The sequence below is a fragment of the Podarcis bocagei genome, assembly GCF_964188305.1.
Source record: "Podarcis bocagei genome assembly, chromosome: 6".
Lineage (NCBI taxonomy): Eukaryota > Metazoa > Chordata > Lepidosauria > Squamata > Lacertidae > Podarcis > Podarcis bocagei.
Window position 1 is genome coordinate 85749595 of NC_138130.1, and position 12147 is coordinate 85761741.

At 45.1% G+C, this 12147-nt stretch overlaps 1 protein-coding gene and 1 long non-coding RNA gene across 7 annotated transcripts in view; one reads left to right on the top strand and one right to left on the bottom strand.

Moving 5' to 3' along the window:
- EXPH5 (exophilin 5) overlaps window positions 1-7191 on the top strand; it is a 41397-nt gene extending 34206 nt beyond the window's left edge. For all 6 annotated transcript variants that reach the window (XM_081199318.1, XM_081199322.1, XM_081199323.1 and 3 more), the window contains one exon: window positions 946-7191. In XM_081199318.1, coding sequence (XP_081055444.1) covers window positions 946-5534 — 4589 coding nt within the window. In that variant the 3' untranslated portion in view covers window positions 5535-7191. The remainder of the gene's footprint in view (window positions 1-945) is intronic.
- LOC308589875 overlaps window positions 1-12147 on the bottom strand; it is a 69254-nt gene that overhangs the window by 41811 nt on the left and 15296 nt on the right. The gene's annotated exons all lie outside the window — the stretch shown is intronic.

The following is a 12147-nucleotide window of genomic DNA, read 5'->3' on the forward strand; positions in this document are numbered from 1 at the left end:
GACTTTTAATGTATGTTAAGAAGGCAGGAAAATAAACCTGCGTTGCTCTCTAGACTTGGGCTGTGCAGGTGGGTACAAGTAGCTCATTATCCTTGGCATCCCTGAGGGTGAAAGTATCCTCTGTAAATTGCTCTCGCTGCATTCTTGGCAGGTAGAATGCCTCGGTGACCTGGAATCAAATTTAATGTTTAACCCCAGTTAAAGGAGGCTAATGTACAACTGCTTGTTGACGGGGCAACTGAGCTCTCAAGTTCTTAAGAGATTTACAGCACTGTTGCTATAGTTCATTAGCCCAGAATTGGGGATCCTGATTCAGCCACCCTGTGCAGGCCAATTTTGACAGATGGGTAGGGCTGCACCCCAAACATTCACCCTCACACAAACACACAAGCAGCAATCCAGACATGTAGAGAGCATTTCTAGCTCTTGCACTCCAATGCTGGGCAGGGATAGCTAGAAACATGGATCAGACTGGGAGATAAAGTTGGTGGGTCACTTTCTGTGGTTTGGTGGGCCAGTTTCAGCCTTCGAGTTGGCGACTCCTCTTCTAGGGAGCATGAAAGTAAAAGGAGGTCAGCTTTACCCAAAACACTTGTAATTGGATAAAGATTAAGTTTGAAAGCACACTTTAAACGAGTGTAGATTTTTGAACAAAGATTTAAATGTATTTTATATGCTGTAACCCTTCATAAAAGAGACATGTTCCCAATTCCAACATTCCCAGATTTGTCCAGAATGACACTTGTTCAGTGTGATTTAACTTTGCCTGTTGTTCAGCTGCAGTTTTCTTCGAATATCTAGAATAATCTGATAATCTGGGATGTGTTAGACAAGAATGTTATGGTTCAAGTAACGAGTTGACTTGGTTCATATATATTAATCAATCTCTTTCCTTCTTTCTCTCTCTCTCTCTCTCTCTCTCTCTCTCTCTCTCTCTCTCTCTAGTCCTGGGGAGTCTGGATGACCAGCTGGCGCAGGAACAAACCCGAGGAGAAGCAGGGAACAGGAGGACCCCAGCCGACTCTGGTTCCAGAGCACCAGACATTGATCCCTATTCAACTCTTACTCGACCGGGTTTCCTTGGAGGGGTGCAGAGAAATGAACGGAGCATGTTTTTGTCAGATGGGACAAGGACGCTGCGAGCCACCGATGATCACAAAGCTTTATTCAGGCCGAGGGTGCCGTGTGATACATATACAAAAAGGCAGCGTGTGAAGGACGGCACATACGGGGATGTTTATGGCAGAAGCTCCCCTGTCTTGAAGAGAGGGAATTCTACTCGCTCTCTTGGACATTCCTCAGAAGGCAGCTTGCATCTCCCTCTGGGACAACGCAGCAGTGGATTTGGACACAAGGACTTCACGCCCAGGGATTCGGTTGGCAGGAGTTACTCCCTGTCTTGCCTTGCAAGGCGCCCGTCTTTGACGTCTGGGGACCAGCTTTCCCCAGCGAGCCCGCAGCACCCTCTGGAAGGCAACAGAGTCTTCGCACCAAGGAACTATCGCCAGCATCCCAGACGGACTCCCCTGTCATCTATTGTATGGAATACACCACCGCCTTCAGAGCATCCAGTATACCCCGACGGGCTTCTTAGGACGCAGTCATTAATGGAGTTTGGCCCAGTGTTTGAGGACACATACCCTTGTTCTCTGCAGAAGGACACGAGATACGAATTTTACAGAACAAAAGTAAATTACAGAAGAGCAGTGCCGGTTATGGGCAATCCCCTTTTTGCGGAGAAACATACAGATCCGCTGGGGTTTGACAACCGGGAGAATTTTTTGTTGCATCAGCTGGGAGTGAGCGCTTCAAAGCCCCGCTATAGATACCCATCCTTTCATGGCAGAATGAGCCTCCCTCGCAAGAGTTTTCCTTCCGGAAGAATAGAGGAGAGGCTTCTTACGCCCACTGACCACCATTACTACAACGACGAAGTCTTTGTCGGCCCTGATGCAGACGTGGAAAGGATTCCGCCGAATCCCAGAAATTGGCAAGGTGCCTATGCAAAAAAAATGGGTGAGAGGGATGCTCAGAGCCGCGTATCGGATTACATCAGGAGGCACATGGATCGTTCAGAAGGTATACGAAACAAACCGTTTGCAAAGCATGCAGAGGGCATGCAGAGCTGTCCAGCACTTGATTTATCTGTCCGAAATGGCCAAACGGAATATGCACCACAAAGACAAAATCCTTTCGTTAGAGCTAGACAAGCTTCCTCAAAGGCTTTGGCTAAACACTTTGAAACCAAGAGAAACTTCAAAGCAGAAGAGGAGAGGGGTGCTGACCGGATGGACAAAATGGACAGTGAAGCGACATTAAGACTAATTTCTGATCCAGTGGACACACATAGTCCCTCTGATTCTTTGATGCCTCCTTGTAAGAACTCTTCTGCAGCTGACCCACAAAGCTGCACATCTCTTAAACCACCTCACTTACTGTGTTCAAAGTCAGATTCCATAACAGATAGCGGAAACAGTTATTTATCAAACATTCACAACAGAGCTGGACAAAGAAACGAAGGTGATTGTGCCATAAATAGTGATCTCGATCAAACTACTCCCCCTCATTTAACTGCCAACAACCCTAGGACATCCATTCTTCATCTCTTGGAGCGAGAGGGGCGTACTATGGAAAGCTTGGGAGCTCTCACACCCAACAAAACGCCTGGGAATATTTGTTTGTCTGCTTTGAGCAGAGGCCCCAAAATGCTTCTCGACGATGAATTGCCACATTCTTGCACTGAAAATTTCAACAAGTGCAATAGGTTTGTTAAACACACAACTAGCAATAGTGTCACTGGCTCTCCCAGTAACAGCCCTCCCAAATCTCCTGTAACTTATTGCACCTTACCTAGAAAATCTGCCAGTATTGATGGTAGTCTTATATCGGAGAAACCTATTTCTTCTGCTGCAAGGCAAATCTTATTTAAAAATAACAGAGCTGTGGGAGATAATTTAGAAACCATTGCATCGAATAGAATGGGGGGGAAATTTCCAAATCAGAGAGCTAAAAGCTTCTTGCTAAATTCAGCCCATTCTTCCTTAAGTCCATCACCAAAAGATGTCTCCTGTAATCTTTCACCAGCTAAAGGCAATCCTTCACTGATGACCCAAGAGCCTAGCAAATCTGTCGGTTCTAATAACACCAAGGGGAGAAGCACCATCATTCAGAGTCCAGACAAAACCGAAATTTCTGTGCTTTCTGAATGTGAGGGAACTGATGCAGGAAATCCCTTAAAGCAGTACAAAACTACCAGCACACTTACAGTTAGCATTGAGGAAGATAATGTAAAATATCACGAGTTGATTTCGGTTTACTACACTTTACCACGGAAACAGTCGAGAACGTTGAGCAACCTCTTTCTAGATGATAACCAGAGCACAGACTCTTCCCTGCCCAAAGGCAAATTTGAGCTTCCGCAGAAGAAATATGAAGTCCGCATTGGTTTAGGAAGAGTGGCTTTTCCTTCCAGCTTAGAAAAAGAAGGAAAAGCAGAATCTCCTGGCAAAATGGCTGCCACACCTGATTTGTCACAGAACGCAAAAACCTCTGATGATGCTAATAAAGAAGATTGCTGTGTCACGGAAAGAGCAGGTGCTTCTCCCAGTATGCTGCATAATAAGGAAGGAGTGTTAGGCTCTCCAGCAGAAATGCCAGACCTTGCATTTTCCAAGAGGGTAGTCTCACATGGACCTTCAGGTGACCCGAAACCCAGTGAAACCACGAATGAATCTGTTAGTGCTACTACCAGCAGACAGTGCAAGGTGCATATTTTTAAGTTTCCCTCTCGACAGCAGGAAGAGTCAAAAGTTGACTCACCATTAAGCCACAGCTCATCAAATACCACAGACATTAGACAAGATGTAGAGGTCAAAGAAAGGGCATGTTATAGAGGCCCTAGTATTTCCAAAAAGGGCAATGGATTGCAGTCTAGAAGTGAAAATATTGGGAGCAGCACAGATGAAGCATTCATTTCAGAGGCCAAGGTGCATTCTAAGTTCCAGAACCAAACATCACAAGTCGATGCAACTTCCACAGTTGATCCAGCAGTCCGACCAAACCAGAGTTCTTTAGAGTATGCAAAGAAACAGAAGGAGATACTTCGGAATTCTCTGCTACACAAAGATTGCAGAAATGCACAGAGATTGGTGAGAAACTCTGCAGAGAACTCTAAAGATCAGGCTGCAGGTACTGCACAAGATCTGCCTGACTCTTCAGAGACTGAAAATAAGCTTATCTTGGATTCCACTAAAGATAAAGCTAGCGACATAGAAAAAAGGAAAAACAGGCCTTCCATTAAAAACAAGCTGGCAGCCATGTACAAAACAAGTCGAAAGTTTTCCAGCAAGAAAACCTCAAGTCCCAAGCCACACATAGGTAACATCTTTTCACAGAACAACGCTCCTTTGGAGATCAGCCACCCTCATAGTATGTTGATTTCACCTGATGTTCCTCCACCACTTCTCCAAGCAGGAAATGAGAACCAGAATAGGAACCCTCTGGCTGATGAATTCGACAACATGGTGTTGGACAAGCCCGACAGTAAGAAACCTCAAACTAACGAGGGTCCCCCATTGCTTACCAATGAGGTTAGGAGACCTTTTACAAACTTGTGCAACCAAAAAAGAGAGAGCCCCAGAATTGAGACCCCGCAGAATTCTACAGCCTTGTTTCCAAAAGGAAGTATGTCCACAACAAGTAGTAATTCCCAAACAGATGATGGACTGGAAAATATTAGTTGTTCCGTCCCCTCCAAAATTATATTTGCAGATTCAAAGCAAATGAAAAAGGATGTTGTTAATCTTGGCGAGCATTTGTTTTCCCCACTTTCATCTGATAATACCTCAAACATTCTTAACAAAAGTTATTCAAAGATCTGTCCGTCGCAAAAGATGGCCTCCCCTACAGAATATGACCACCATCCAAACATCAAAGAGCCAAACAGGTTGAGAAAGCTAAGCCGACCCTACATTGAACCAGTCCTAAATCCCAGCAAAGCTCAACGCGAACGGCATTTTTCTGAAAGTTCCTATACTCGGGCGCCCTGCGATCGCCTGGCCTCCAGGAGCAACTTGATAAGCCACGGCAGTAGGTACAATCGGAAGTTCAAGTCCCACTCTGAACTGTTGTCTTGCGATGAAAATGAGAACTGGGAGACAGACAATGAAAGCTACAAGACCTTTGGTTCCAGGCGTGTGTTGTACCCATCAATCGAGTTTGGCATTTTTGGGAAAGAGCAGCAGCAGGCTTTCTTGGATAACATAAAGAGGTCGCTCACAGAGGGACGGTTGTGGAGTCCGTGTCTTCTGAAGAACTCTAGTTCTCTGAGGAAGGAAGAGGATTGTTCCTTGAACAGATCCCAGCTGCTGAGCTCCGGTTCCGTTGAGAAAAACACATCAGTGGGAGACTCGCGCCCAAATGAGCCGGTTGATGTCCACGGAGAAGACCCTACAGATGATTCAGATTCAGACTCCAGCACCACCACAGATGACGAATACTACCTGGATGAGAACGACAAGGAGTCGGAACTTTGAGGGGCTATGAGGCACAATGAAGGGGGGTGGGGAAACTTTACCGAAAGGCTGGCTTGTCTGTTCCTTGGGTAGTTTATAAAATATTTGGGTGTGAACACCTGAGTCAGATCCTGTAGATGTGCTGATTTGATCTGCAAAACTAAATACACACATTACCTTGACCACCTCACAAATCACAGAGCTTTTTCTGCAGTGCCCAAGTTTCAATCCCTCATGACAGTGTAAAGTAGTAGTAGTAATGAAAATGTTGCTAAAGGGTCTCAAGTAGGGTTACTAGCTCTCTCTCCCCAGCTCCAAATTAGGTCTTTGTGCCATTAATAATTGCATATGGAGCAGTTGTGAAACTTTTCCAGGTATGGAGATTCAGCAATGGGAAATTTGTATGCTGGATTTAATGGCAAGCAAATACCCAGAATATAGAGGGTGGATGTATCAGTTTCTGTGGCCTATGTACATTCATGTTTCCTTCTCCATCCATCCCACCTCTTTTCCCCCAGGAAGGAGTTGGGTAACTTATATGTGTGTACTGTATTTAATATCTGATGTGAATATATTTTCTTTAGACTGTGCGAGCAAGTTAATGTTTAATATATTTAAACATTGGAGCACTGCTTGGTGGATTGTTACCCAAGAACTCATTGACCCAGCCAAAGTTAAAAGAATGTCAAATCCCACTCATCCTGGTGCAAAAAACTCTCCCATGGAAAAAAGTGTGACTTAAAAGTGCACTTGGCCGATTTTTGCCTTACGTGTTGTTGTTGCTGCTGTTGTTTTAAACAGCAAGTACGAACACTTCAGGTATGGTGCCCAAGGTGGTTATTTTTAAATTGCGAAATATACTTCGTTTAAAAAAGTATATAGACAAGTTGAGTGTGTGCCTTTAAAATATTATTTTCTCGTGTGGTATTGCTGTTGAAATTAAGACTTGAAATAATGAATGAACTACGTATTTATCGTCAGTGGTTTGTACACTGCTCTGGTAGAATTTTAAAGTACAAGATGTATATCTGTATTGTTTAAATATGAATTATTTTGACAAGAAATATTCTGTGTGCATTGGGCATGTGACTATTAATTTAATATGTATATAGCATTTTGTACCCTAAAGTGACAAGAAGTTCAGCATGTATCATAAGTGGTACACAAGTGTTTACATTGAGCGGTTCTAGAATTGTGTGTGCTCCTTTTTGTGCTTTGTACAATATTGTAAGTATTGTAAATGTTTTGAGATTAATTTGGAAGCAAATCCCAACCCCTTTTAATATTCTCACTCTTCTTTCTGAAGTATGCTACATATGCAAAGAAAATGATAACTTTGATTTAGATAAATTTTGTTCTTTATTTATTTAATGTCGGCTTTGGATTGCACTGTTGCTGATGCAAGCAGATGCATCTTCATATACAGTGCAATTATATGCATGTCTGCTTAAGAGTAAGGCCCTCTGAGTTCAGGGGACTTATTCCCAGAGAAATTATAGGATTGCACCCTTAAGTCTGTCGTAAATGTCAGTCCATATGCTAACTTCACTGGTTCTCTTGCACACTCACGTGAGCATTGTAACACCAGAGAAGAAGTGTGAAAAACCACGGACCAGCTTCTATATAAGCAGAAAAAGCTCCAAAAGTAATAATAAAATAATAAGAAAACACTCCAAAAGTGGTGATTTTATTTATTTATTTTGCAAGAGTCTTCTATACCACTTGATTGTAACAAAACATCAAAAGTGGTTTGCAAAAATAATAAAACGAGGGTATTGACAGTCATAAAACAGTTAAAAGCAACTATTTAAAACATTCCCAAAATATTTAAAATCTAACATGAACTAAGAACCAGATTTAAATATATGTCAACATTCTGCATGTCTGGATAGGCTAACTGTTCGGATCTCTGAGCAGAGATGTGACATGCTGACAGGTTCTCTTGTCAGCAGTTGTGCTGCAGTATTCTGCACTAATAGCAGCTTCTGGGTCAAGCACAAGGGTTTGAGCGCATTGAGCACATTGAGCGCATTGCGGTGAGCCAGTCCAGAAGTAAACAATGCACGGACTACTGTGGCCAAGCTTTCTTGGTCTAGGGATGGTTGTAGCTGTTGTACCAGTCAGAGATGGTAAAAGGTGATTCTAGCCACTAAGGTTATTTGGGCCTGCAGTGACAAGGCTGTATCCAGGTGCGCTCTGCAGAAGCAAAGCTGCTCTTTCAGGAGGAGTGCAACCCCATCCAGGGTAGGCAATGGACCAGTTTTTCAGAAATCCCTAATGGAAGCTGACCTACCAAATTCTGAGAGTCCCCCTGCTATGCTGTTCCGTCGCTCATGCAAGCAGACTATCGAGTGCCAGCAAAGCTAAAGGGTGAAACTCAGTGCTAGACTTGATCCATTTGCTTCTGTAATTCAAGCTCCAAAGCACACACAGAATATGCCTTCAAGGCTTGCTCTGCTCATTTAACCAAGGGTCATCGCTGTATCCAGGGCCAGCCCATCCATGAAACAAGGTGAGGTAGCTGCCTCACGTGGCAGCATCCACAGGGGCAGCAGATCTAGCCTTCACGAAATGCATCACCCACTGCTGCTTGCTGAGGTAGCAGCAACCTCTACAGCAGCATCTTGGTGAGTGGGAGACACTGGTGGTCTCCTCCTACCCTTGTTTCCAATGTAGATACAGTGGTGCCCCGCAAGACAAATGCCTCGCAAGACGAAAAACTCGCTAGACGAAAGGGTTTTGCGGTTTTTGAGCTGCTTCACAAGACGAATTTCCCTATGGGCTTGCTTCGCAAGATGAAAACGTCTTGCGTTTTTTGCAAGTTTGTTTCCTTTTTCTTAACACCCTTAATACAGTTGCGACTTGACTTCGAGGAGCAACTCATAGAACGCGGTGTGGTAGCCTTTTTTGAGGTTTTTGGTGATTTTTGAAGCTTTTCCAAAACTTTTCCGACACCGTGCTTCGCAAGACGAAAAATTCACTAGACGAAAAAACTCGCGGAACGAATTAATTTCGTCTTGCGAGGCACCACTGTATTTATCCCACCCCCCTTATGTACATCATCCCTTTTCTCTTCTTAGCAAGGGATGAGGCGCCATTTTGTGGCTCGCTTCAGGTGCTATAGCATCTTGGGCCAGCCCTGGCTGTATGTATATTGCCTTGACCTCTCACATCTGCTGCCTCCACTGAAATGAGCAGTGCAGCACACAATACAGTGGTACATCTGGTTACATGGTACCTCAGGTTAAGAACTTAATTCATTCCGGAGGTCCGTTCTTAACCTGAAACTGTTCTTAACTTGAAGCACCACTTTAGCTAATGGGCCTCCTACTGCCCCTGCACCGCCGCTGCACGATTTCTGTTCTCATCCTGAAGCAAAGTTCTTAACCCGAGGTAATATTTCTGGGTTAGCAGAGTATGTAACCTGAAGCGTATGTAACCTGAAGCGTATGTAACCCGACGTACCACTGTATACGCAAATTTTATGTGTGTTTTGAAGCACAAGAGAGATAGCTGCAACCTTTAATAGACGACGTCTATCAGAGAGGGCTATTTTCTTTTGTTTTCAGGCCTCCCAACATCCCGTCTTGCTTGAATATAACTCAGTGGTGGCCAGTCATTTTGGCAGCTCAGCCTGAAGTTAAGTCCAGAGTATGAAGAGTATTATATGCCTCTTATATTCCTGTGCACCTTGATGTGGTTTTGCCTCTGGCATACAAACATAGGAGCAGTGCAATACCAAAAAGCCAGACAGGAGTGTGACTCTGGCAGTGGGGAACCTCCAGCTGGCATGTTAATTATATCCCTGTTTTGCCTCTGAAGCCCTTTCAACCAAGCCACGTCCACCTGCTCTTCACCTGGTGTCATTTTATGACTAAAGGCTTGGAGCAGGTGAAGATGCAGCTCCCGGCCGAAAGCAGGATTTGCAGGCCCTGCTGGGCTGGCAGCACCTGCCAAAGAGCCCTGTTTGAGAAACTGTTCGCCTGATAGCCAGGCGGGCTGCCTACTTTAGCTGCCAAAATGGCCCCATGATGGTTGGGAAATCCAAGGATCTGTCTCACAATCTAGAAATGGCTCCCAGCTAGATCAGTTCAGGGATGGGGAACCTGTGGCGCTCCCAGATGCTATTGGAGTCCCCACTCTCATCAGCACCAACAAGCACTGCCATTTGGTCTGGGATGATGGGAGTTGTAGTCACAGCGACAGCTGGAAGGCCACAGGTTCCCCGCTCCTGATTTAGTCCTGCAGACCCTTCTCTCTCTCTCTCTCTCTCTCTCTCTCTCTCACACACACACACACACACACACTTTCTGTCTCTCGGACATGATCTTCCGGCTTGTGGCCCCTGTAATGCAGATTGGCCACTCGCATTTTATGCAGAAAAAACTTTGATTTAAAAATAAGCCATTAGTATTGACTACTACTAATTTTAAATAAAGGGAGTGTATTTCTTCTGAAATCACAGTTCATTTTGTCTTATTCATATGTCTTTTGTATCCATTCTTAATGCCCTACAAATGTTCTTTTATTTTCAAAGGCACACACTGTTTTCACAACAGTGGTGGCAAATACGCATACAGAAATTCCTATGTGAATGGTCTCTTCTTCTTTAATCATAGTGGGATATGTTTCAAGTAACTCTAGGAAGTGGAGTAGGCCTAGTGCCTGAAGGAAACATGAGCCATATAGCTAAGCAAGGATTGGCCACAGCTTGGGTGGGGGGATAACTCTGTCTTGCCCTGAATTTTATTAGAGAAAGGTAGGTTATTACTGTAAAATAATATTAAGGAGTAACTGAAAGTAAAGCAAAGCATAAAACAGCTGAAAGCAAACAGGCTGAGAAATGAATCCAGTCACATGAGAAGTCATTTTACACATTTTTTATCAAGTTAACACAGCAAAAGGAGAGTAGTTCCTAGGCTTTATGTATAAGATGTCTAAAATTCGATTTTGAAAAAATCAAGGTGAAAGTAGCCAGAGGGAATAGCTCAGGCAGTTAGGGCATGAAGGGTCTGAAATTGATCCTAAAGGAGTTTGGCAGAGTCTGGAGGATTAAAAAAACAAACTGCGGTTCACCCAATGGTACAATCTAACGTTGACTGGCTTTACTGATCACCTGCTTGCAGGGATGTAACTAGACATTTCCTCAGCCTCACGCAAATGTCTAAAATCCGCCCCCAGTGCAAAAGTGACTTACAGTTCTGGAACACTGCTTTTTAGTTCTGTCCCACAAACTTTTAAATACATCTCAAAAATCCTGTTTCAAGCCATACATAAATACTCCCCTGCAGTATAAATACTGAAAACTGCAGAGTAAGGCAAACTCCTCTCAACAGCCCGAACACAAATAACTCTTGCTTTTTCAGCACTACCCTGACGAGACTCAGCAAAGAGCTGCATCCTAGCTAACTCCGCATGCATTAATGGCATCTTCTGTTAAAAGGATTATAGGCAGCACAGCCGGAGACCTTAGAGCAGTGTTTCCCAACCACTGTTCCGCGGCACACTAGTGTGCCGCGAGATGTTGCCTGGAGGGAGGCGGGCGAGTCGGGCAGCGAGAGGCGGGGCGGCGGTGGCGAGGAGAGGCCGCCCAGCGCGGGGCTCTCGCCGTCTGCCTGCCTGGCTGCCTGCGAGCTCGGCGGGCAGCGCCTCCGTCCGCAGCGCCCGCCTCGCGGCTCTCATTCCCTGCCCCTGCCAAAGCTCACCCAGCCAAGCCGCGCTCTCCTTCCTGCCTCGCTTTGCTGCCTCCTCCCCCCCCCCACCCCCAAAGCTTGGAGGTTCCCCGGCAAGGGGGAGGGGAAAAAATTGAAACTTACACTTTCGTGCGTCCCTCCCGGCGTGACGCTGCGCGCTGACGTCACGGGGCTGTAATGGTGGTGTGCCTCGAGATTTTTTTCATCAAACAAGTGTGCCTTTGCCCAAAAAAGGTTGGGAAACACTCCCTTAGAGGCAGTACTGTGCCGGGTGGACAAATATTCTTGCCTGCTGCAAAACAGCTTCTTAAGTAAAAGGCTAGTTGGTTGGACACTCATGCATGTATGGAGCTCCTGAATAGTGACCCGTAATCACTCTCGAGGAGAGGGAACGGGGAGCACACAGGAGCTTCCTTTGTTGAAGTATACGGTGGGTGTCATGTGTTGTATTTTGTTCCTTGCCAGCCTTTTAACTGGCAGTGCCTTCCAGGAGCAGCTTGCCTGATGCACTGCAGACATGAGCAAGGGATAATTAGCTGCCTCAGAGTGCCCAGAGTGCCCAAAGGCAGGATATGCGGAACACTTCACGATCAAATCTGAAGATCAAGCTGGTGCTCAAAACCGATTTGCATTTAAGCGGGAGCCTGCTGGCACACCAATGAGGAGGAAACTGCATGTAGACTGCTAAAGGAGGCTGGATGCTGAGGGGTGAACAGCTCTGTGGCCAGCATGCAAATGCAGTGAGCTGCTGCAAAGGGGCAGGGTTCTCCTTTCCCCCTTATGCCACCCCCCCAGAAAAAGGTGGAAGAGCCATACATAAGATAGCTCAGTGGTAGAGCAACTGCTTTGAATACCGAAGGTCCCAGGTTTAATCCTTGACATCCCTAGAGAAGGCAGTCTCTTGTGGTTAATAATATAATAATAACAGACAAATAGCAACT